Source organism: Octodon degus, unplaced genomic scaffold, assembly GCF_000260255.1.
Source record: "Octodon degus isolate 3935 unplaced genomic scaffold, OctDeg1.0 scaffold00031, whole genome shotgun sequence".
NCBI classification, from domain to species: domain Eukaryota; kingdom Metazoa; phylum Chordata; class Mammalia; order Rodentia; family Octodontidae; genus Octodon; species Octodon degus.
In genome coordinates, this window is record NW_004524607.1 from 18,112,096 (window position 1) to 18,138,619 (window position 26,524).

The 26,524-nt window shown below is 43.0% G+C and overlaps 1 protein-coding gene across 1 annotated transcript in view; it reads right to left on the minus strand.

Moving 5' to 3' along the window:
- Positions 1-26,524, minus strand: part of Kpna7 (karyopherin subunit alpha 7) — a 36,913-nt gene that overhangs the window by 9,312 nt on the left and 1,077 nt on the right. The window contains exons 3-10 of the mRNA XM_012514392.1: positions 24,458-24,586; positions 18,264-18,346; positions 17,575-17,843; positions 16,195-16,277; positions 13,380-13,643; positions 11,590-11,823; positions 9,960-10,142; positions 6,348-6,494 (exon numbers count right to left, since the gene is read on the minus strand). Of these exons, the coding sequence (XP_012369846.1) occupies positions 6,348-6,494; positions 9,960-10,142; positions 11,590-11,823; positions 13,380-13,643; positions 16,195-16,277; positions 17,575-17,843; positions 18,264-18,346; positions 24,458-24,586 (1,392 nt within the window). The remainder of the gene's footprint in view (positions 1-6,347; positions 6,495-9,959; positions 10,143-11,589; positions 11,824-13,379; positions 13,644-16,194; positions 16,278-17,574; positions 17,844-18,263; positions 18,347-24,457; positions 24,587-26,524) is intronic.

Genomic DNA, 26,524 nt, shown 5'->3' on the forward strand with positions numbered 1-26,524 from the left:
TGTGTGTGTGTGTGTGTGTGTGTGTGTGTGTCCAGCTCAGCCCACCAGGGGGCGGGGGCTGGCTGGCATGTGGTGCTGGGGGATTGAACCATGGTCCCTGTGCTTTGCTAAGCTTGTTGTAAGTAGGTGCTTTAGACCACTGAGCCATCTCACCAGCCCCCATCCTAGTTGTTTTTAAGAGATCCTTTCTTAACTTTTCACTAGCTGCACCAGTGTCTGCAAGATGTGAAACTCTGTCTTCACTTTCACTTAAACGGTTTTGCAAGCTTGTGATTGAAATTTTAATTTCCTCTGTATCTCTTTGACTCTGCTTCATGCGATCTATTTTCTTCCTGTATTGCTCATTTAAGGAATCCGTCATTTTTCTAATCTCCTCTATTTTTTTTTAATCAATGTCTTCTTTAGAAGCAGTTATAAATTCTTTTACTGCACTGTTTTTTTCAGATTGGGTTTCCTCCCTATATTTCTGTAGTTGCTTCTTTACTTCAGATGCTATGAGCTCTGAGAATTCTTTTTTTATTTCAGAAAAGAATTGCACTCTGAGTTCCTCTATAACTTTCTGCTGTTGCTTATTTACTATTGATGCTATTAATTTGTACATTTGAGCTGAGCTAGTAGAAAGGAATTCCGCTCTGAGTTCCTCTATGACTTTCTGCTGTTGCTTGTTTACTATTGACGCTATTAATTCATACATCTGAGCTGAGCTAGTGTCCTCTGCACTTGTTCTGGGTGGGCATTGGGTTTCCTCCATGTTTCTACATTTGATTCTTTACTGCAGATGTTATTAATTCAGGCATTTGCTTTTTCATTTCCAATCTGAGTTCCTCTATACCTTTCTGCAGCTGTTTCTTTATTTCAGAAGCCGTTGATTCATTGCTTTCAGCTGTATGATTTCCATTTTGTTCTGTGTTAGTGTCCTCTGCACTTATTATAGGTGGGCTTGGGTTCTGAGATTGCATTTTGCTCCTTCTCGTTGTCATTTTGTGTAGCACTGTCTTCTGATCTTTGTTATAGATCTTTGTTGCCTTAGCACCTACTGAAGTTCAGGTGTAGATCTACAAAATTTGGATTTATGCAGCTGTGCCTGGCTTGGGTCTGGCTGCTGTGCTCAGTTCCTTCCTGCTGCTGCCCTTGAGGTTGAACCTGTTGTGCCCCTCTGGCAAGATGTTCTGTTCCTGGACTAGCTCGGTGGTTCTTTCCCCTACACTCTCTGCAGGGATTTCAGCTGAAGGGTTTCACCCCAGGCCTGTATGCCAGGCCTGAGTTGAGTCTGGAGGGGACAAGGTGGAATAGGGGGGAGAGGCAGCACTCCTACACACTCACCAGGCCTGGACTAGGACTGGATCTGGGGGTTCCCAGAACGCGACACAAATTCCTATTCTATGGGCTTGGTGTGGGGAGGTACAACGGAGTGATGGGGGCATCCCAAGAGGGTGAGAGTGTCACCCACGCTGCGCCTGGGCTGGGACCAGTAGGTCATGCCAGGACAGGGTAGCCAGAAGCTCTCCCACACACTCACTGGGCCTGGGCTAGGACTGGATCTGGGGGTTCCCCGAATGTGGCAGAAATCCCTACTGGGCAGGTGGGGTAGGGGAGGTGCTGCACAGTGGTGGGGGGTGTCCCAAGGGGGTGGAAGAGGGTCTCACCCATGCTGCACCTGGCCTGGGACAAGTAGGTCCCACTGGCGCAGGGTAGCCAGAAGCTCTCCCACTCACTCACCAGGCCTGGGCTAGGAATGGGTCTCAGCTTTAATAACTTTTGAGGCAGGTAGGGAAAGTAGCAAACCCATAGCCTCTCACGTGCTAGGCAAGGCTGTACTACGAGCCAGTAGAACAGCATGGGGCCTGCAGTGTCAGCACCACCAGGGAACATTTCGATGTAAGTTCTGAACTGAGTGCAATGGTGCCTGCCTGTAATCCCAGAACCCTAAGAAGTTGACACAGGAGGATCATAAATTAGAGCCCAACCTGAGCAACTTACTAAAGCCCTGTCTCAAAAAAGAAAAGAAAAGAAAAGAAAGAAAGATGGATGTAGGTTTTTTAGGCTCCACTCAGACTGGAGAGCTATTCTTTACAACATACTCCCCCAAGGCTAAGGATGAACCGCAAATTTGAGAAAACCACTGCCCTAAACTTCTGATAATTACATTAAAAACATCACTCTCAAAGCTTTTTGGAAGGATTTTGAGCTTCTAGGGAGGATCATCATCCTAGAACTTGTCACTGTGTCAAGATACTACTTGCCAGAGAAAAGAAAGCTAAGCCATCACACTATCCCTGGGGCACTGAGATACTGTATTTGCAAGTCTAAGCGTGTGCAGATGATTATAGACATTGACCATTTGATGTTGAAGTTGTTGCTTTTAGATCCTTCGAGGTAGTCTGCCAAAGGTTCTCAAGAAGTGAATGCCACATGGCTTTAAGACATAAGGGGTTTAACTGAACTTCTAAGAGAGAGTTGTGTTACTTAGCTTCCTATCAATCAGTATGACAAGTGCCTGAGATAGTTTAGGAGGAGGAAAGATTTATTCTGGCTCGTTTTCAGAAGTTTCAGTCCATGGTTTCTTGGGCCTGCTGCTTTGGGGCCTGTCCTAAAACAGGACATCATAGCAAGAGGGCTTTGCAGATGAAAACTGTTGACTTCATGGTGGCTTGGAAGCAAAGGAAAAGAAAAGCAAATGCCATAGTTCCAATCCCCTTCATGGGCATAACCCCAATTACCTAACTTCCTTCCACCTCCCATAGGTCTCACTTTCCCTCAGTGGTGCCACAGGCTAACAACTAACAACCAAGCCTCTACTTAGCATCTGGGCCTCTGGGGGACATTAAGGATCCGAAGCACAACAAGAAGTGAAATTGCTCAACATTTTATTAAGTTAAAAACCTTACATGTATAATATACTAAGAAATAGGAAGGCTGCTTCTCAAAGGACATATCACTGGATTATAGGTTTAAAAGTTATGGAGCATCCGCTGTTTTCTGTGAAGAAATTCCTTCGTTCACAATCTTGGCTTTGAGTTGAGGCTGTGTATCTTCTCTCTTCAGGGAAGAACAGACATGGTTACAGCTTCCGGTCCCCAGTATGTCACTACTGCACATTTGACTCTATAAAATCCAATGTAAACTCAAATTTATTCTAACTGGGACTTGAGTCCCTTCAGAGAGGTTGAGGGAGCAGAGTGCTGAAATATTCCCCAGGATGGACCTTATATGCAGTTGTGTGTGTGGTAAAATAATAACCATCTTCACTTTTTAAGCAGACAGTTTAGCGACATTAAGAACATTCATATGCTTATTCAGTTATCAGTATCATCCATCTCCAGAACCTTTTCATCTTGCAAAACTAAAGCTCTGTCTCTATTAAACACTAACTGTCCTTTACCCTCTCTACTCTAAACCTCTACTCATTCTATCTTGGCTCTGAATTTGATTGTTCTAAGGACCTCACAACACAGAATTGTACAACATTTGCCCTTTTGTTACTGGCTTATGTTTAAATGTAGTTTTACACACAGACCACTATCCTTACAGTGAATATAAGTCTAGTTGGGTTAGCTCTTAATTATGGATCAGATGTCTTTAACCTAGAGCTTACGCATGAACCCAGGGACCGAATAGTCTTCATGGGCTCCATCTCCTATTTATGAGGTTTCCATAGAAACCATTAACCCAGAAGATGCTCATGACTGCACTCGGTCTTCTTTGCTCTGGAGCATTCTCTCAGGCTTAAATCAAGATTAGCCACCTCTAGTTTACAACCACTACCCACCTGGTTATATTGATTATATCATGCGATTACAGTTTTGTGGATGATTCCAGTTTGACACCAAACTGAAACATCACTCATAAACTCTTAGTTCTAAGTTTACCTGGCCAATTAAGAATCTGACCTTGTCTTCTGCACATGAAAACATTTACTAGGGTTGGGATTTAGTTTGTGTGTGTCCTACTCTTCCCAAAGGCTCATGTGCTATAATTCTCATCCCCAGTATGGTGGTGCCTAAGGAATGGAATCTTTTCTTGTTTATAAAGGAGGACCTAGTGCAAGGTGGTTGGGTCACTGGTGGCTTCACACTACAAAGAGATTAATGTTCTTGAGGGACCCTAGTTAGTTTCCATTGCAGTGAATTGCTATAAAAAGACAAAATCTGGTCCCTGAATCCCTATTGCTTCCAGTTTCACCATGCGCCTTCTCGCCTTCTTGTTATCCATGTTTTGTTATAGCCAAGGGAGCAGTCACCAAACAGATGGGGCTGCCAAATCTTGGACCTTCAGCCTCTAAAACTGTGAGCTATACAAATCTCTTTTCTTGGTAAATACTCAGCTTTGGGAAATTTGTTATAGCAACAGAAAATGGAGGAACACATATCTAATATAAATGCCAATCAAAATCACAAGATACTATTTCATATCCATTAAGATGGCTATTATCATACAAATCAGAAAATAACAAGTGTTGGCAAGGGTGTAGAGAATTGAGGAAGCTGTATAATGGTGAATGGTGGTACACGCTCTATGGAAAATAGAATGGCAGTTCTCCAACAGTCATTAATAGAATTACCATATAATACTGCAATTCTACTTCTAGACAGATCGAAAGAAACAGAGAGAAATGAGATACATAGAATTATGTTTGAAAGAATGTACAGACAGACATACAGTGGTACCTCAGTTCATAAATGCTTTTGTTTGCAAACAATTTTTTTCTCAGAAAGAAGTGTCTTGCAAAATTTTGTTTTTATTTCCAAACACTGCATCAGGTGACAAACTCAACCACAGAAATCTTTCCACACAAATACAAATGTGTCCACCTCTTGCAAAATCAGAAAACAAATTAAGTTTATGAACTGAGGCACTATGCATATTTGAAAGAATTGAAAGCAAGGCCTCTAACAGGTCTTGGTTCACTCATGGTCATTAATGAGTGAATAAATATTAGCAGCATTATTAATAGCCAAATGTTAGAAACACAAAGGTTCATTGATGGATAAATTATAGACAAAATATGATATATACATAGAGTGAAATATTATCCTTCACTAAAAAAAGATAAAAATTCTGATACATGCCATAACATGGGTGGACCTTACAAACATTAAGCTAAAGGAAAATAAGCCACAAAAGGACAAGTATTGTGCAATTTTGCTATGAGGTCCTGAGAAAACTCAAACCCATAGAAACAGAACATAGAATTGTGACCACCAGGCTGGGAGATAGCTCAGCAGCCTCAGTGCCTGCCTGGCAAGAGCAAGGACCTGGGTTCCATTCCCAGTACCATATCTGTGCTGGCCCTGAAATTGGGCATGGTGGAGCACACCTGTAATCCCAGCACTAGGGAGGCAGAAAACAGGAGGATCACTAGGGTCTGAACTGCGTAGTGAGACCCTTTATCAGGGAGACAGGCAGGCAGGCAGGCAGGCAGACAGGCAGACAGGCAGACAGACAGGGTGATCCACAGGAGAATGAGTGTTTAATGAGTATGGCGTTTCGGCCTGGGAAGATGAAAATGTTCTGGAGGTGGATGGATGGTGGCGGTAGTTGCAGGTGTGCATGTACTTAGTATCAGTAAAGCACACACCAGGTGTGGTGCCTCATCCCTATAATCCCAGAATTCTGGGAGGCTGAGGCAAAAGGATCACAAGTTTCAGGAACACCTGGGTAACTTAATGAGCTCTTTGTCTCAAACCAAAAAATAAAGAGCGAGGCATGCAGCTCAGTGTAAAGGCTCTGAGTTCAATCCCAGTAACACACACTGTTCTCTCTCTCCCTCTCCCTTCCTCTCTCTCTCTCTCTCTCTCCCCTTCCCTGCCCCTCCCGCACATGTGTGTGTGCAACACACACACACACACACACACGTGCGCGTGCGCAGGTATGCTAGGGGCTAAAAAGGAAAACTTTAGACTTATTTTTAAGAATACATAATGTGATCTGATCATGTTTCCCTGTTCCTTCAGAACACCCAAGCAACCTCTATAGAATTTATCTCCAAAAACTATTCTGGGAAAAAAGAAAATGCAGAAAGTGGCCAATTGGTTTTTCAAAAGCGGGGCCTGCCTTCCTTGTGTGCAATCCTGGGAAGAAAATCACTTTAATGTCATACCCTCTCCCTCCCAACATCCCCAAAGGGAGGCACATAAAACACGACTTAAGTCAGAGTCACAGGCCATGCTCCCAGGAGACCAGTCTGCTTGTCCACTCAGGCTGCCCCTTTAGCAGGGAGTGGGAAGACACACATCTAAATTCAGAGCAGGGTCCTGGTGGTGGCATGCGGGGAGGGGGCGGGAGTCACCTGCAGAGGTGGCCCCCTGGGATGCACAGGCATGGCTTCTCACTGGGAAATCACTCACCTCACTGAAGTACTCCTCAAGGAGGTCCTCCGCAGCCCAGGAGATGTCCCAGCTGTTGTGCAGCTGTAAAGCCTTGAGTCTGTCAACCCCACCGAGTTCTTCTATCAGGAGACACAAGCTTTCCCTATCACTCTGTTTCTGGGCAGCCTGGGAACCAAGAGAGAGATGGTGAGACTCTGAGCAGCCTTCACGGGAGCAGCCCCTGGCGAGATCAGACCCAAGGCGCCTAGGGCAGCAGGGGCATTTTTATAAAACAAAAATATTTATATGAAAATGCATGTCTATTTTACTACACAAGACAATATTTCTGGGCTACTAGCTCATAAAGGATTTTTTTTTCTGAATATATTACTAACTACCAATATCCATGTCTCTATTGCTATTTAGTAGATTACTCCCTCTGTTTAATGGGAGTTGTTTTAAATATAGTTCAGAATGTTTGAGTAACATTATATAAATGCAGGCATTCTGTCCTGAACTCCCTGAAAAATCTTGTAAGTCAGGAGACCCTTAGTCACATAAGCCACAACATGGCAAAGAATAGAGTCTTGGAACAAACAAGCTGAGTGGATTTAATCCAATAGGTCACTGGCTTAATTATTGGAGGTCATTTAGTCACTCAAATGTTTGTCTGTTTTCTATGGGTAAGGCACCCAAAGCTGGAGGTGCATGTGTAACTTAGAGAAAGTCTTTCCATAACTCAATAACTATTGGAGCAACAAGTTAATTATTGCTGTAGTATAGTTTAAAAATGCCGTGCAGTAAACTATCAGAGCTTACAGAAGATGCAGAGAGCAGGCTTGAAGTTCTCACAGACCCTTAGTGAATGGGACTCGAGGAAGCAGGATAGCAACTTTCCCAAGAGAAGGGACACTGAGAGTGAAGCCCTGAAGAAGTGTGGTAGATTACAATAGAGAGTAGCTCAGCTAAAACCGCATGTTTAGCAGACATGGGGAGAGAGAAAGAAAGAACTATGGCGTCATGTCCTGGAGGGCTTTGGTACTTTGTGTGCAGTAACAAAAGTCCTCTAGATTGAGTTCAGTGTGATCTAAGCCACATTGTTTGGCTTGAATCAATGGTGAAAGTTTGAGCAGCATGTCCAGCCTTTATATCTTCTGGTCCGATCTGTTTTTCAAAATAAGTCACTGATTTAAGAGTAAAGAAACCCAGGCAGGAACCAAGGAGTAAAGTGGTCAGCCTCAGACACCAAAACTAGGAATTCAGGGGTAAGCCAGAGCAATAGGAACCCTGAGAGAGGGTTCTGAATCTTCACAGAACAGCAAGTGACCCAGAAGTTGTTTTACAAAACTTCAGTGGCACTCTGCTGTCCACTGGGAGCTTTCCGCAGCAGCACCTTGATCTTCCTCCTCCAGCCACCAAGCAGTAGTGGGGGACCCACGGCACACATGCCACAGCAAGCCATTCGTATCATTGAAAGCTCTGAAAGGTTTGCCATCACTGATACAGGGGCTTCGCTGGGTCATCCAATGCGATTTCCTGAAACAAAAAATTCCCATCTCTAATTCAAAAGAAGCAGATGAAATTACATTTCTATAGCCCAGACTGAGGTTTTTGCAAACTGTCATGTCTAGCCCTGTCTGCTAGTTGCTGAATCTCCATCTTTTATCCCTGCCGTTTGCTCAGTCTTGGGCTGTAATTGGGCTCCGTTTCAAATCAGGTCTGTTCTTTCCAAGATGGTTACATGAAAAGGATGTTCAAAGTAGACTTTTAAAAGGATTTCCCTGGTGTTACTTTGAAGCTTTTCAAATGGCTTCACCACATGTAAAGGAGCTTAATCAAATGAACACAGCCAGCCTCCAAGATGGCTCCTGACGATTGCTGACTCCTGGTATCCATGCCCTGGGATAGCTTCCCCTTAGATGAAATAAGGCTGACCCTGTAAGCAATAGGCTACTACTACAAATGACACTCTGACCTCCAAAGCCAGGTCATAAAAGATGTTGGAACTTTCCTCAGGTGGTTTGTTCTGGTGGAGGAAACTAGCTGCCATGATGTGTGGATGCTTAGGCAATCCTTGGAGAGCTCCACGTGGCAGGGGTGAGCTGTCAACCCTGTGGAAGCTGCCAAGTCAGCAGCACCCAGCTGAACACACTTGAGACTTCTGGTCCCAGAAATGGAGATAGATGTTTGCTTCAAGTCACTAAGAGACAGTTTCCTATACAGCAATATAGACCTCTCAGAAATAGTATCTGAATATTAGTTTAACTTTTATTTCAGAACTAGGACTTTTCTAGAATTCTAGTTCATTGCTTTGCAGTACTTTTCTTCAGTCACAGAGTTGAATGGAGTCGGAACTTTCTCGTGACCCCCTCAAGATTAACCCATGCTAACTTCTCACTGCCCCTTTACAGATCTCCTGTGTTTTAGCCTTCTCCACATACACTGTTTAGAAGGGCCAGGGGCTCACTGCCTCTTGTCCTCCTTAGCCCCTCTACAGGTTCCTCTGCCTTATTTAGTAGAAGTTAGCATCCTCACAGATCCTCTGGGACCGGGCCTCTGCTTGTCCTAGGCCTGATCTTCCCTCACTTTCCACCACTTTGCTCCAGCCACACCCTCCCCTTTGGCTAGTCCTTTTGCTAGAGTGTTCTTCTCTAGATAGCCACAGACTCATTCTCCCAGCTGGCGTGGTGGCACACACCTGAAATCCAAGCTCTGGGAGGCTGGGGCAGGAGGATCTCAAGTTCCAGCCCTGTCTGGGCAACTTGACAATTTAGGAGCTGAGTGAGACCTGGTTCTAAAATTTAAAACAAAACAGAGAAGAAGAAAGCTGGGAATGTAGCTCAGTATAAGGACCCTCAATTCATTCCTTAATACCAGCACCTCCACCATAAAAGAAAAAGAAAGGAGAGAGACTCTTTCAGATCTCTATTCAAGTCTTCCTCTTTAGAGAATGTTCGTGTTTTTTTGTTTGGACTATCGCATGTACACTGACATGTCTAATCCCCATCCTCCTGAGTGATTGGTGACTTCTTTTTCTTCTTCTTCAATATTGGAGATCAAATCCAGGGCCTTTGTTATACTCCCGGCCCTTTTTATTTATTTTTTCTTCCTTAAATGTAAAATACACCTCAGTACAGCAGAGACATATGAAGGGTGGGCAGGAGGGCTGCTTGCAAGGACATGAATTGTATTTTTTCTTTTAAGACGGGTGCTCACTAAGTGACTAAGTTACCCAGGCTGGGCTCACATTTGTGATCCTCCTGTCTCAGCCTCCCAGAACGCGGGGGTCATATGTGTGCAACACCATACATGGTGAGTGACTACTTTTTATCTGATTTACTCTATGCAGCACTTCCTCCATCAAGTGTCTGTCCCCCACCCCAATAACACATAAGCTCCACTAGAACAAGAACTTCGTGCTAGGCTACTCCAAGCCTGCGGAGAGGCGCCTGACACCAAGAGTGCACTTGCAAAAATGAAGGCGGCAGTCCTTCTGTGAGATGTTTCTTTTCGTGTTGCCCACAGGACTTGAGGACGAGAGGGGGCGGTGAGCAGATAGGAAACAGAATCCTACTTGTGTTTCAAGAACCGAATTAAATGTCTTAAACTAGAGACTGCTGTTTACAAACCCACATAATGACAACAGCTCACTTGGAGGATAGAAGAGACGATATCGAGGATGGTAAGGGACATCCTCTCATCTGGAAAAGAGAGCAGATTCAACAGTGGCCCCAGGAATCCCACGTGAACGAGCTGGAAGAGCTGGTCTGCCGAGGCCTCCAATGTGAAGTTAGACAACATCCAGACAACTTCTTCCTGAACTTTATATTGCCCCTGCAGAGACATAGTGTGTCCATTTGCTACAGATCCTGAAGCACCTAACAGTGTGCTCACTTGATTCACTTTTGAGGTAGGCTGGGGACAACCAGCGTTCTACAGGAAATCTCTGCAGGCGGTCTTATCTGCTTGCCTTCCAGACGGCAAGGCAGCATCTGAGAAGCCATGAAACCATCCCAGCAACCAGTAGGGTCTTCCAGGGAGGTCCTAAGATCAAGTAGACTCCTTTCCCTACGTCAACCTATGGGGAAAATATAACCAACATAAACCAACCTAGATAATCTATAAGCCTTGGATTCTAGAAAATAGTGGTCTATATCTATATTTCCAATCTTTTTGATACAGTACAACTTCAGATAAATCATATAGCAGGGCATAGATGTGATCTAGGAGACTGATCACATCAGGCCAGAAATAACAGAGAGGGATCCCTGAAATATTGTTCAATGAATCCTTTACATGTACAAAAAGCACTTGGCCCAGAGACTTGGATATAGTTTATCACGGCTCCTTCTATTCCTGTACAAAAAGGTTTATTTTATGGTTGGGGAAAATTGGCCTCAGGGTAGAACAGATAAAAACAAATAATTTATGGTCCCTATCAAGTTCTAGTTCAAAAGACGTGGTTTGAAGAATGAGGACTACTTGATTTATAACTGGATATTGCTTATTAAACAAGTAAAGACAGTAGAATGTAGGCTAGGAAGTGCTGGAGTGAGTGGAACATGCCACAACTTGGGCTGCACACCTGCGCTGCTTTTGCTACCTGACCCGCACCTGGAATTCTGTCCTTCAACCTCAGAACAGAGAAGCCAGCAACCTCTCCTCCTCAGGGCACACCACCTGCCTCTCATTCTCAGGGCAAGGTGACCATCCATAACCACAGGTGGCTTCGTGGTAGTCCTTTCATTGAAAGGTGGTGAAAGGAAATACTGCTGACAGTAATTACTCCTGCAGAAAGGAAGTATCGGGAGGAGGAAGGAACTTCTATTTTACTGTCACATTTGAATTTTTCATTGAGATTACCACTTTAATCAATTTCATTTGTGCTCTGAAAAGGTCACTTTCCTGTTCATTGTATAACATCATGGTGGCCTGGTAAGTTTTTCTTATGAAAACAAAACCAAATCTCCTTCCTCCTTTGGTAGGTAGAGAGTAGACCATACATTCTTTGGCCATCCCATAGAGATAAGCGAATATTTACCAGCTGCAGATTTTTCCAGATGTTTGAGCTGTAAGATCACCTTTCCAATGAACAATACTTGCTCAGTGAGTTTTTGAAAATAATGGGTCTCTTTCTGCTCCTAGACAGAGCCCAGAACCTAAGGTTTCAGAGCTTTCTTGTGATGTTGATTGATTTGATTCTTACCTATGTCTAAATTCCTGAGGGAATTCAGGGCCATAGGAAGGTAGCCTTTTGTTGGTTCCAGAGTGTCCCACTTACATGTCTTAGCAGAGTTACCAAAGAAGGCAGCAAATCATGAGTGATCAGCTCCTGGATTTGACAGCGGGACCCAGCAGCCACGTTGCTCAGGGTCCAGGTTGCTTCCTGCTGGACAGAGGACCTTGGGTGTTGCAGGAGCTTGGCCATCACCTTCAGCATGCCTGCATTGATGGCCATCTGGGTTTGGTCATCTGTCCCGGAGACAATGTTCCCCATAGTGCGGAGAGAAGGGGTCTGGAAGTACAAGGTTAGAAGTCTAACTCAGCATCGCAAATCTATTGCAGTTAAAGCAGAAAATCACGTCTATTTCTGTGCCCTTCTAATCATTGGTTGTGCCATGCTGTTGGTTTTCTAGAACCATGTGAACCGTAATATTTTATCTATGGTCTTTATTGAGCCAACACATTCATGGGAGTTCTCACATTGTATCAAGGTACCTGCCTGCTTCCCGAAAGTTCTGGTTCAGGTAACACAGAGGACAAGGCACAGCTGCGTCATGGAGTAAGCTGGCTGTGATGGTACTGGCCTGTCACCCCAGCACTTGGGAGGCTGAGGCAGGAGAATTGCAAGTGTGAGGCCAGTGTGGACTACATTGTGACACTCTGCCTCACAACAAAAATAAATGCTTCTGTCCTTATTACATGCTTTCAACAGGGTAAAAAACTAAGTTGCAGTGTCTATCACCTCATAACTTCTACAGAATATATATTTATCACCAGTATCAAGTTTCTGTTGTATATTTCATTGGAATTTAATAAGGTCCAAATGGCATTTCTTGGTACACTCACAAATATCTCACAATAACTCTGAAGGTCACCAGGTTGGGTCCATGGTAGAGCTTAAGATAAAAACTATCCTGGGAGAACTGAGCATGGATTTATTTGGATTTCTCTGTACTGTAGTAGTGGCCCTTGGAAAAGCCCACCAAGAGTTCTAAAGTTTTCCCAGGCTTCTAGGATACATGCCTGCCATTCAAGTGAGAGATGGAACAATATGAGAGTACACTATATAGTTGGTATGTTTAGTAACCTAGCAAAATCTTTGATGATTTTACTTGCTTAATAATGTTTTTACCAGGACAGGGATATAGCTCAGTGGTACAGCACCTGCCTGGCATGCACAAGGTCCTGAGTTCTATTCCTCCCCCACCCCCCAAAAATGGTTTTACTTCCTTTTTTGCTTGTATCTAGGTAATCCAAGAACAAATTAAAGAGAGGGTAAGAGGCAATGTTCATATTGTGTAAAAAATTCAAATGCTACAATGAGGACACATACACACAAAAAACATACATGTAACATGCATTGTATTATCTAACTTAAGTTCAAATGCATAGACCACTAAAAGGAAAAGATCAAGAGTAACTCCCTAGGTGGCAGGATTATAAAATATTTTCACTTGATACTTTTTTCTTTTTGGTTATCAGATTAAGTTATTTAACACTCAAGAGTTTTGACCAAAACAGATTTGAATCCTTGGGCAAAAATGGCAAAGACCGGGGAACACAGGTGACAAATTGTTCCAGATGAAGGATTAGAGCCAGGTGTGATGACGCACACCTGCAATCCCTGTGCTCAGGAGGCTGAGGCAAGAGGATTGCTGTGAGTTCAAGGCAATCCTGGATACATACATAGCAAGACCTTGTCTCAAAAAAAAAAAAAAAAAAAAAAAGATTAAAGCCAACTATGAAGTCCTACAGCCACAGAGACAGAACCTAGTAAAGTGAATCTGACACATAGATTCTAATCTGAAGACCCCTACAGAGACGGAAAGGACCCACATTGATATTTACCACGACACTGAGTTCTGAGCTGGTCATGAGCTCTACCAGCCTGGGCAGGACCCCTGTTTTAATCACTAGGGCAGTGTGCTTAGTGCAGCCTTCAGTGAGGTAGGACAGGGCCCAGCAGGTGTCCGAGAGAATTTCGTCATCCTCATGCTGTAGGAGGTGGGAAAGGATGGGCAGCATTTGCTTCACTGCATTCTCAGGAGGGGGTGGGTTCCTGTATCGGCACAAGTTGGACAGGGTCCATGTGATGTTCCGTAGAAATGTGATCTGAAAAGAGGAGATTGCTTCCAGCATCCGGTGGAAAGATGCATGTAGTTTGCTCCTCCCATCCCTGACCAATATTATTGATCAGCATGAACCAAAAGAATTTTTTGGGGGGAGTGCCAGCTCAGCCCACCCTGAAAGTGGGGCTGGCATGGCATGTGGTGCCCAGGATTGAACCACAGTCCCCTGCACCTACCTAAGCTTGCCTAAGCAGGCATTTTAGATGGCTGAGCTATCTCACCAGCCTATGAACCAAAATTTTTGAGTTTCAGATAGAAACTTGTTCTAGGTAGCAATGTGTATTGGGAACAAAGAATGAGTTTTAAATTTCATATTCAAATATTAGATGGAGGTTTTCTTATTTTTCAAAATGTCTTTTCCTGTTCTACTCGATTGAAGTCCTGATTTCATTTTCTCATTAACAAAAAGATCAAGTGGGAGTAACTTGGTCTTTTGGCCAGCCTATAACTGTCAACATGTCTTAATCGTATTTCTTATATTCTATTTAAAAATCAACCTCCCTACTCTGCCTCTAGGTCCCATCACTTTATGCCCTTAGAGACTTTGCCCCTAAAATTATGTCTCCCCTGATCTCTCCCGCAAGTATAGAAACTCACTCTGCGACCTTCAGCCCGCTCCTCCCACCATCCCTTGGCACCTCTCCAGCTACCACCCTAGTTCTGTTCCTGTTCTTTAGATCTTTCTCAGGGTTCCCTCCCTTCCCTCCACCTCTCTCTATGTATGTCTCTGTCTCTGCCTCTCCACTTCATTCTCTCCCCCACTCTCGGCAGTACTGGGGATTAAACCCATAGATGCTGTACCATTGAGCTACATCCCTAGTTCATTTGTTGGTTCATTTGATCAGTCTGCCTACGTTATCTATAAGATCTATCCATCCACTTATCTCTATCATCTAGAACTGTGGTGGTAAATCTATGGCACATGTGCCACAGTGCGCTGTGTGTTATCACTGAAAGCTCCGAAAGGCCTGCCATCATTGATCTAGAGAAAAATTGCACAGGCACATCTTGAATTTGCAGTGTCTTTGCCTCAGCCTCCCTCTGAGCCAGGATTAGAAGCATTCACCATTATGCCTAGTTTTAAGGAGGTATGTTTATGCAGTCTACTGCCAGCTCCCTACTTGTTCTTCAAGCCGTGTTCACCTGGTGTCTGCCCCTACTTCCTTACAGTCAGTGATGGATCCTTCTAAGGCCCCTGATCCAATAGGTGCTTCTCATGTCTAAAACTCCTGTCCCTCTAAGCTGTACTGAGCCAACCACTCTTTCAAGAAAGATCTCCTTGGCACAATCACATAAGACCTGGTTTCAAATGAGCTTTTTTTTCATCGTCTTGGTAGGCTCTGCCTGGAACCTTACAGCCTGCAAGTCTTCAGCTTCCCGCTCCGCCCACCGTAGGTCTGAGATTGGTAAGTGGCTGGCAAGGGTCATGCAGTGAACATTTCCGTCTTGTGCACTTTATGGTCTCTTGTTGTAACTACCCATAACAGTGATGACCATAAATGCTAGATAAACAAATAGGTGTGACTGCTCTATAACATGTTATTTACAAAACAAGCAGTTAGTCGGGTTAAGTTTTCTGACTCTTGCTATAGTTGACCTTGCCCAGCTGGATGACCCATGAGCAGTACAGTAATCTGGATCAGCATAGCTGTCAACCTGCCATGTCAGTCATAGTACTAGTAATGAAGCTCAACATTTATAATGAAAGCTGATTCCCCTTTTCCTCCATCTTTCTTTTTCTAGGAGGAAAGTCATCTACACAAGCTACCCTGAAGCCTGGGAGCATCTTTGCTTCATTGGCTCCTACATCCAGCACAGCACAGCAGCCTCCCAGTGCACAAGCCTGCCAGCTCTCTCTGCTATAACCCTACTGCAGGCAGCCAGACTGATCAGACCACCTTGCTTCCTGCCCTAATGCCCTACAAAGGCTCCTTTTGCCACCAGGATGGTATCAAAGAAATTTATCCTATTTGCCACGACATACCTCTCTCTCTTTGCAAACTCCCTTGGTCTTGGTTAGCCCTTTTCTGGTTCAACCTTCCAAATATTCTCCCACTTTGAAGGGTTTGGCGTTTATTCTCTTGGCTTCTCCTCATTTTTTAAAGCAAATCTAGCACAAAGTTCCTAAACTGGGGTGTCCTGTAGCATTAGTTACAAAATAGCATTCCACTTTGACTCTGAGCTTCAACCCTAGACCCTGGTTCTCAGGAACAAAACTAGAGAGCTATTATGTCTGTCTTTGTCCTTGAACAGAGCTCATGGTCATCTGTTGGCAGGATGGTAAGCCTTGAAACATTCTAATGGAAGTCTGCTAATATCCTCAGAAGAAAGATTAGCACTACTAGCCCATAAGTACAAATTTGGGTCAATCTTTCCCACAAAATGATACTTTATCCTAGACCTCTATCTACCAAAATGAGTCATCTCTATCATAGGAACCACAAGATCTAGAGTCAGTTTCGAAGTACTTCCCCCAACTTCTCAGCCTTGAGAACTTGTTACCTAGCTAGCTTTTCTGATTTGAAGACACTCACTGATATGGGTGACGAAACCAGGGCTGACAGACGAGGGATAATATTGCTGGAGATAACAGTATCTCTGAATTCTGGCCCATCACCTGCAGATAGGTCAGAATGTGACACTCAGAAAAAAGAGTAACTAAGTGTGACTCTTTAAAAAAAAAGTTTATGCAAAAGATGAAAGACTAAAACTCATTCTTGAGGTTTTAGCAAGTAAACAGGAGACAGTGTACTAGATCCGGAGTCTACAAAATGCCTGTTGGATTGACATTCCTAGAGGCACAACTGCTATAAACAGATGCTGTCAGCACGTGAAGGGGACAGCCAGCTCAGTCCAGGAGGGAAATTATAAATGCTGACAGCACTTCCAAGTGTGGTTCTTAGGACGACCAGGTCTAGTGCAAACAGGCTATCTTCCCAGAAGACTCTGGCATGGGACAGGAACCTCCAAGTACAATTCAGGACAAACTCTAGGGATCAACAGGGACTGGCAATAGACTGTCTGCAGCTTCAGCTAGCGTACCTACTTCAGATCCTAGCATTAAGTGTCCATTTGAATTCCTCAGCCATCAAAGCAAGGTAGAAGTCACATTATACTTCCCCGGCTTGCCTTTCCCTTATTGAACCAAGCAACAGGAGAGACATCGCTGTAATAGATGCATTACTTCTGCGAGCATCTTGAAAAGCACTTGTTTTATACTCGGTTTGCTAATTCCAAGATCTGAAGTCATTAGAGTTCTCATCGTATTTGTGTTTTGCTGACTCAGCCATGGTGAGTTGCTACTTCTCTCAACTTGAAATTGTTATATCTGGCTGATCTTAATTTGTCAAACTCCTGAGGGGCCCAGTTGAGTTTGAGTCTTTGCCAGAGAGCATCAGGATTTGTTTCAGCCAGGAATTTGGGGGCTTCTAACTCTGCAGCACTAACCCTCTCACTTGAGCTTTCCCTGATCATGCAGAGAGGTTTAAGCATGCATTTTCAAGAAAGAACTTTTGTCCTAAACTCAGGGAAAATTGTGTGTATTCCCTTAGTACTTTCAGTGGAGGTGTGTGCACTGTTAGGGTCTTGGATTATGTAAGGATCTGTCCTTACACTGCCAAAAATTTGGCTTTTGTTCTCAGAGCCATGAAGCCCTCAGGTTCTAGCGCTGTGATATTGGCAGATGTCCCTAGGCAGCCTGTTGATTTAGTATGTGCTGCATCATTGAGTTTTAGTTTCAATTTTTGGTCTCTGAACTTGGCTCCAAATTTTGCAATGGCTCATTGTACCCTTCCCAGCACTTCTAGGTATTTATACTGGGAGGGGTTCCAGAATATCAAGTATCGCATGCTATCCCACGAACTCCCCTACACCCTGCACACCTGCTTTTATACCCATCAAGAGGAAAATCTCACCGGCTATGTTACCGAGTGCCCACACTGCCTGTTCACACACCATTGTGCTGGGGAAAGACAGGAGCTCAAGGAGGGGTGGAATGGCACCCCCCTTCACAACTGCTCCGACCTGCACTGAAGTCCCCGAAGCAATGTTGGTCAGAGCCCAGGCTGCCTCAAACTGCAAATAGGGGTGTTGGGATACCCTCAGGAACTCCACCAGCCTGGGGATGACCCCTGACTCAGCAACCATTTCGAGAGGAGGATTGTTTTCCTGGGATAGCATTTTCCTGTGCAATGAGAGAGAGTGGAGAGAGTCACATAGAGGAAGTGGTAAGGACCTCCTTTCTAGATGTTTTTGGCATTCCTAACTATCAGATGAGATAAACAGCTGGGCCAGAGCTACTTAATATCCTTGCCTAGCCTGTAGCACTTTACAGCAATAAAGCAACATTTTGCCCTTCAGGTATTATCTATGAGCTCAAATTCCTGTAGAGACAAATGTAAATTAAGCAATTCATCTCTGACAACACATTGCATCTTTTAAGTTGCCCTCAAGGACGGTGTGGCATAGCAATCTAGTCTTACTTGTGGATAGATTAGCCTTTTCCTATATGTTATGGGCATTTTGCCAATGCCAAGAAACTAAATAGGCCTCTGCAGCTCATTGCTGGCTATAAACCTGCAAGGAGAAGTTGGCTTGGTCATACCTGATTTCCCGGGTGGCCTCGAAGCATACCTCAAAATCTGAGTCATTTATACCTATGATGATTTCATCCATTGTGAGTCTGACCTGGAAAGAGAGAAACATTCAGGTCAAGAATCTCTGCCAAAAGGCAGCATGCACATCATATAATCTAACTATCTATCTTGATTCAAAGTTTGGCATAAGGCCTAGTGTGGTGTCACACACCTATAATCCCAGAACTCGGGAGACTGAGGCAGGAGGATTGTAGCTAGTTCTAGACCAGACTAGGCTACAAAGTGAGCTCAAGGCCAGCCTGAACTGCATCGTGAGACCTTGTCTCAAAAAGACCCGCAAAAAATGTTTGGCTTAAACAGGTTACCCTATTGTCCCTAATGGCCTGTATTAGAGGAGGGAAGGACATCCAGTACTCCATAGTTTTTATAGCCACAGTGTGACACTTTCCATGCTTTAGGAATGAGTAACTCCTCCTTAAAATTTTTACTAATACATGTTTGCAGTACATAGTGATTACTGTTCATCACGGGGAATCGGTGCACATACAGAGCACGTCTTAATTCATTTGTACTTCCTCTTCTGCTTCCCTCCCTCCATCTCTTCATAGAAAAGAGGTGATTCCTATTATCACCAGATTCCTAGCACCTTTTCATCCCAAGCAGTGAGAGTATGCTAGTGGGTATCAAGACAAAGAAGAGGAGGGCAGTACTAAGGAGTTCTAGAATTTTCTTTCTCTGCAAAACTAGTGAGAAAACTCTCAAGCCCAAAGCTAGCAGAAGAAAGAAGAATGGGAACTGAAAATAAGGAATGGGAAGATAGAGCAAAGTCAATCAAATTAAAAGTTGTTTAGCAGGAGAAAAAAGACTGACAGACAGACAAAGAGAAAGAGGATCCAAGTCACCAAAATCAGTACTAAAAGTGAAGAAATTACTACTGAGCTTACAGAAATAAGATAAGGGAAATATGAACAAACATATGCCACAAAATTTAATAATTTAGATCAAAAAGATAAATTCCTAGAAATGCACAACAGCCAAGAGTGACAAGAAATAGAAAATTTGGATAGACTTACAGCGAGAAAAGAGATTGAATTAGTGATAATAAAAATAAAAAGCCACAAAGAGAAGCCTAAGACCAGATGCCTTCTAGAAAAATTTATTCAAATACTAAAAATAGATAAACAACATCAATTTCCTGTAAACTCTTTTAAAGAAACAGAAGAGTGGTGACTTTTCTAACTCATTCTTTGAGGTCAGTATTGCCTTGGTAACTATATTAATCCATTTCCTGTTGCTATAACAAAATATCCGAGTTTGGGTACCTACTAAAGTGAAAAGGTTTGTTTGGCTCAGAATTCTGGCAGCTAGCAGGTCTAAACACCAGGACATTGACATCCTAGCTGGGGATCCTCTGGCTGTATCGCAACATGAGAGAGGAACAGAAAGGGTGGTGATGTGGGGGAGGGGCCAAGTGCAGACAGACAGGGGCTTCATTTGAGGGCAGCCTGTTCTTATGAGAGCTAACTACCATCCAGCAAAAACTACCCTAACCCTTTCTGATGTTGATGTCCACAGTGACCTAATGACCTCCCGCCATCACCCCACCACACCCCCCACTTCCCTCCATCTAAGAGCTGCTGTGGTGAACCTATCGCACGCATGGCGCAGCAGGCTGTTTGTATCACTAAAAGCTCTAAGACATTTGCCAGTGTGGTGGTTTGTGTCTAGTTGTCCCCGTCCCTACCCCCTACCCCCTACCCCCTCACCCCACCCTGCAAAGCCTCATGCAGTCATTGGGTCAGGCTTCTAGGGTTTGTGATTAGCTCAGGATACAATGCTGGGATTATGGGTGTGAGTGTTACACCCACCCTGGGGCGGACAGCCTGAAGAGAAGGGAGATAGGCTTGCTAGTTGCCAACCGCGGCTCCTCCCCTTGCTCTTTGCTGTTTTCCACCTTCATCAACTACTGCCCTCTGCCATGCGCCACTCAGCCTTAGAGCCAGCTGAGTGTGGACCGAACCCTCCAGAACTGTGGGCTAAATAAACCTTTTCCTTCTTAATTTTGGGTGCCAGGTATATTGTCCCAACAATGAGAGAAAAGTAACTGAGACAGCCATCACTGTCACAGAGGTTCACCACCTCAGTGCTGCCACACTGGGACCAAAGTTCCAAGACATGAACCTTGGAAGAACACATTCAAATGATATCCAAACCATGGCAATACCATCCGGCCAAAGACGTTTTGAGGAAAGTAGACACCAAGACCCTTTACCACTACGGATGCAAAGATCCTCCACAAGATACTAGGAAACTAAGCGTATCGATATATGAACATATAGTTAACATACTGATCATCGTGAGATTGAACCCAGGATCGCAAGAGTGATTCAACATATGAAATCAATGTCTGACCCATAGTAACATAAAGGGAAGAAAAACCCACATACTCATCTCAATAAGTTCATTTGACAAAACCTTTCTGTGAGAAAAACATTCAAGGAACTAGAAATAAAAGGGAACTTTATCGCTGTAGTAAAAACACAGAAATCCCATAACTATCTTTGTATTTAATGATAAAAGACTGAAAGCCACCCCTGTAAGATCAGGAATAATATTAATAACTTGGGAATTCCCATCAAAATTTTAGAGCTAATAAACAAGTTCAAGTGTGTGGCTAGATTGATGTGCCAAAATAAATTGTCAACTGGGTGTGGTGGCACACACCTGTAATCCCAGAATTCTGGGAGATCAGGGCCTGAGGACTGCAAGTGCAAGCACAGCCTGTGAAATCTAATAAGAACCTGTCCTAAAATTTAAGGGGGTGGGAGTATAGCTTAGTAGAGCACTCCTGGTTTCAACCTGCAGCTGTGAACACAAAATAAAATAAATCCTATGTCCATTAATTGAAAGACAACATTACTGACATGGAAGTAGGCTACAGATTTCTCTATTAATTCATGCAATCATCTTCAAAATCTAAGTGCCTTTATTGAAGAAATTGACTTGCTGATTTCAGAAGCGAGTATCGTGGTATATGTCTAGAACCCCAGCACACTGGGGGGGCTCAGGCAGGAGCATTGCAACTTTGAGCCCAGACTGGGCAACTTAGTAACACAGTGAGGCCCTGTGTCAAAATTTTAAAAAATTAAAAGGGTGAGAAATGTAACTCAGTGTGAAGGCCCTGGGTTCACTTCCTAATACCCTGCCCCACAAAAGTAAAAATAAAATTCACAGGCAAATACAAGGATGCAGAAGAGCCAAAACAATATCAGAAAGAACAAAGATGTGTGGCTCACAATTCCCAGTTTCAAAGTCTACTACACAGCTGGGGTCATCAATCTCTGTTGTACTGGCATAAAGAAACATCAAAATCAATGAAAGAGACTTTAGGGTCCACAAATAAACCCTCACCCTTGTGGTCAATTGAATTTTAAATTTTTTTTTTTTTTTTTGAGACAAGATCTCGCTATGTACCCCAGGCTAACCTGGAATTTGAGGCAATCCTTTTGCCTCAGTCTCCCATTGCAGGCATATGCCACGACACCCAGCTCAAATGATTCTTAACAATCATTTGGTGATTGTTAAAAATCTGGTGCTAAGACCAGATAATAGACAGAGACTGTGTAGCCTTTTCAAAAAATGGTGCTAGGACAGGTGGATATCGCACGCAAAAGACTAAATTTGATTTTCATATCATTTATGAAAATTCTCTCAAAATGGATCAACACTATAAACATAAAAGTTAAAGTTACAAAATTCTTAGGAGAAAAAATAGGCATAAATCTTCGCATTAAATAGTCTAGTATGCATAATATAGAAAGAACTCCTAAAACTCAGTAAGACAAATTACTTGCTGGGCATGGTGGCACAATCCTATAATCCCAGATCTCTGGGATTACGAGGCAGGAAGATTGCAATTTTTTTTTTTCCTTGTGGAACCAGCGATTGAACTCAGGCCCTTGCACTTGCCAGGGAAGCACTTATTCTACTGAGCCATCTTCCATCTTCCCAGCCCAACAAGATTGCAAGTTCTATCTAGCCTAGCCCAGTGAACTTAATGACTTAGCAAGATGCTGCCTCAAAAATTTAGAAAATGGTTGAGAATTTAGCTTAGTGTACAGGCCCTGAGTTCATTCTCCCAATACTGTAAAAAAAAATTCCTAGATCAGTAAAATGGGTGTAGAGTGTAAACAGACATTTCTCCAAAGATGACATACAAAGAGCCCACAAGTCCAGGAAAGCCTGTACATTCATTGTTAGGAAAACTTGTCAAAATCACAACGCATCCCTTTTGTGACCACTAGAGGGCTTTTTTTTTTTTTTTTTTTTTTTTAATGGACAGTAACAAATTTTGTTAAGAATGTAAAAGTGTACAACAGTGCAGCCACTTGGGAAGACAGTTTAGCAGCATATTAGCTTTTTGCTACTATAAAGATGCCCATAATAGGGGTTTAAAACAACATAAACTTAATCTCCTACTGTCCAGATAGCCTCAGAAGTTCAGAATCAGTGTCACTGGGCTGAAGTCAAGGTGTTAGGAAGGCTGATTCCTCCTGGAGTGCCTGAAAAGGGACTCTATTTCTGCTCCCATTTATCTTCTAGCAGGCTTGCCTATATTCCTGGGCTTGTGACCTGTCCCTCCATTATCAAAGGATGTGACATCTCTTTCTGCTCTGATTCCTTCTTCATCTTGGTAAGAACCACTGTGGTGCCATCAACCCCGCCCCAAATAGTCAAGGAAAATCTTCCTATCTCAGGATCTGTAATGTAGTCACATTAGCAAAGTCCCTTTTGTCATATGGCAACAATCACAGGTTCTGGGGATTAGGAGATGCAGACATCTGGGAAGATCATTACTCAGCATACCACAAAGAGTTAAGCATAATGTTAGTTTAAAACTCAATAATTCTACTCCTAGATATATTACTAAAGAAACTGTAAACATAGGCCCTACAAAAACTTGGACACAAATGTTATAACAACATTGGCCATAATAGCCAAAAAGTAGAATCAACCTAAATAGCTGCTAACTAATGAATGGACAAACAAAATGTGGCCTATCTACACCACAGATATCCGGCCAAAACAGAATAAAGTAAGAATACATGCTACAACTTGGATGAACCTTGAAAATTATACACTGAGTGGAAAATGCTAAACTTAATCCTATCAATCATCCAATTTATACGCAATGTCTGAAATAGCTAAAATCATAGAGACAGAAAGCAGATTCATCTTTGTCAAGGGATTCAGAGAATTAGAAACTATGAGTATGGAGTTTCTATCTGAGATAAGCAATATGTTCTGAGATGAGCTAGTGGTGAGGACTATACAACCTTGCAAATAACAGAAACTACTGATTTTAAAAGGGTGATTTAGGGATATGTAAATTATGTCTTAATTTTAAAATATGCTAATACAGGATAAAAGGGAAAATGATTTTTTTTTCATAGCTTTGTTTTATTCCTTCCTCGGTTGGGGGAAACTGTAAGGACTACTATGGAAGCTAAATAGATATATGGCTCATAGCCCTTTGACAATTCAGAGAATGATTTTACCATTACACTGGATGAATGGTAATCTATCATTAGAGTCGCATGACAGAATTGAACCAATCTTTGTCCTCCGAGAGCCCTATACACAGCAGGATGCAAAGGATACACATGAATAGTAAAGGCAAATACAGCCAGTGGTGTCCACAGATGGAATCTAGATACAACAATGCTGATATTCTAAGAGGGAAAACTTCCTGGTCAGGGCATTGAGGATTCACAAAGGCAGGACTGGCCTTAAAATACATCTAGGATTTGCACGTAGTAAGGTTATCAAGGATGGAAGATGGAACACAAAAGAAAGCATTCAAGTCTTAGGAAAGGCTGGTGAAGGGACGAGAGGCATCTATAGAGACAGAATCTCTAAATCCTTATTTCCCAAATTCCCAGGCTTGGGGTAGCAAGTGAATTTTCAGTTAGAAGTAGCACTTTCTCCACTCCTATTAGAGTTTAGATCTCTCAGATAGTGATTTTGTAGAGACTCTTAGATTTTGACAAGGGCACTTTGGTTAGATCCATGAGCTCTTTACTTCTATAAGACCTCCGGATAGAATCTGAGAACTCTGAAACCTAAACACTCTCAAGCCAGAGAAAAGAGCAAGTAGATAGATTTTGCACACAACTTCTCTAAACACCACGTTCTCACATACCTCTTTGGTTGTATTCTTAGAATCTGGGTAAGGAGAGAGGTAGGTGATATTCCTTCTCTTGAAAGCCTGCTCATCTTTCTTGGCCTTCCTGAGCTCCAGGCTGAATGCAATCCTCTGTCTTCGCCTCACCTAGCAAGAAAAAAAGACAATTAGAACAATTAGAGTTATACCTTTTTCTGACAAGACTAAACCAAAAAAGGGGGATACAAATGAAGGACAATTTTGTATCTGTATATTCAAAGTAGGTAAGATAGATATATAGCTACTTTCTCTTAATTCAATGAATAGAAAGATTTATTCTAATGGTGTTTGTGGACAGGATATCATGTCTGCATCTTGTACTATGAATAAACACTGAGAAGATAGCAATATGCAATGTATTAATTATTGAAACTGTCCTACTAATCAGTCTTGAAACTGTCTCATTGCTATTTGTTTCTCAATAAAACTATTTAAAAAAAAAAAGTCAAGGAACTGGAGAGCCAGCAGTTACCCCATTTAGCTTTGGATCATGTTTCAAAGCATCTGATTCATTTTTACAGATGCAGTAGGCTGGGAGAGTTAGGAACACACACAGTAAATTGTCTCATTCCTACTTAGCTCGTGAGCTTCCTCCTGTTTTTCTACCTCTAGGAATCAGTCTTCCTGTCATTGTAAGGGATGGCCCAGTTCATCCTTGATGGGCCAGTGTTCTTAGCTATAAAGACGTCTCCGTAAAGCATCTCACTGCCCTGGTTCTGAAAGCCCCTTCATCGATGCTGATTAGTTCCTACAGAGAATGCTCACTTCCTGCATAAGCCAGCCTGGGCCTCCCAGTAGGAGCTCAATACGTGCAACTAGGTCCTGTTAGGGATCAGCCATGGCTAGGTGTACTGACCATGACATTCCAACCTTGATCCAGTCCTAGAGGTTTCAAATGCACAACAGACTGAGGGAGAATAACAGTTTTTGAAGACACTTTTTCTAATATCAGTCAATAAGCACAAGATTTGCAGCATTGAAAATCCTGGAAAAAGCTTCCAAACTTTCTGGGTAAATGAGGTGAAGCTGTAGACTTTCAAATAGTAATTACAATCATGTGTTCCTAAAGGATGGGATACATTCTGAGCACTGGATTATTAGATAATTTTGTCATTGAGTGAACATCACAGAATGTACTTACACAAAGATGGCTATGAGGTCCTTAGGCCATATAATATTATGGGAACACCATCATATATGTGTCCTGTCATTAGTTAAAATGTTGCTGCTATGCAGGGCCAGTGAGATAGCTCAGCAGTCTAAAGCACCTGCTTAGGCCAGCTTAGGCAGGTGCAGGGGACTGCAGTTCAATCCCCAGCATCACATGCCATGCCAGCCCTGCCCTCAGAGCAGGCTAAGTCAGCAAAAAAAGTTGCTATGCAGTATATGACTGTATAGGGAAGTTAATACATATTAGATACTTCTGTTCCTTAAACAAGCTATTTAATTCTTGCTTGAAAACAAAGCGATTGTGGTGTTACAAGGCAAAGCCTAGGGCCCCATCACTGAGTAGGACCTTCCCACAAACCAAGGTTGATTCTCCCTTCTTTGAGTCTCCTGGTGCCCCTTCCTCCTGTTTCCTGCATGAAATACTTGATTTCTTTCTTCTAGCTGGTCTCTTTTAATCTGCAGTGGTCTTGGAAGCCAGACAGCCATGCATTCTGGAGAGGGTTACCATTAAAAGTGATTTGGCTTTAGATGGTGCCATAACCAGACTACTGTAACCATCGAGTTCCTTCATCCTCAGCTGCCTTTCTGTTTTCCAAGATGTAGACAATCTTATGAGATATTTTCCAAGATACACAGATGTAGGACACAGAGCTGGAGCCACAAACTATGCGACCAAAGAAACCGAATGTGAGTTAGAATCCACACATGACGCAGGCCCCTGCCTCTATGCCTGTCCTCACCCCAGCAATGAGACTAACCAGGACTTTCTGTCTGAGTCCTATTGCTGCAAGGCATGCTTGCTGGCTGGACCAGTGTGCCAACACTTGAGGCCTTTGATAAACCTCCTAGACATGAACAGCCAGCTACAGCTCAGCC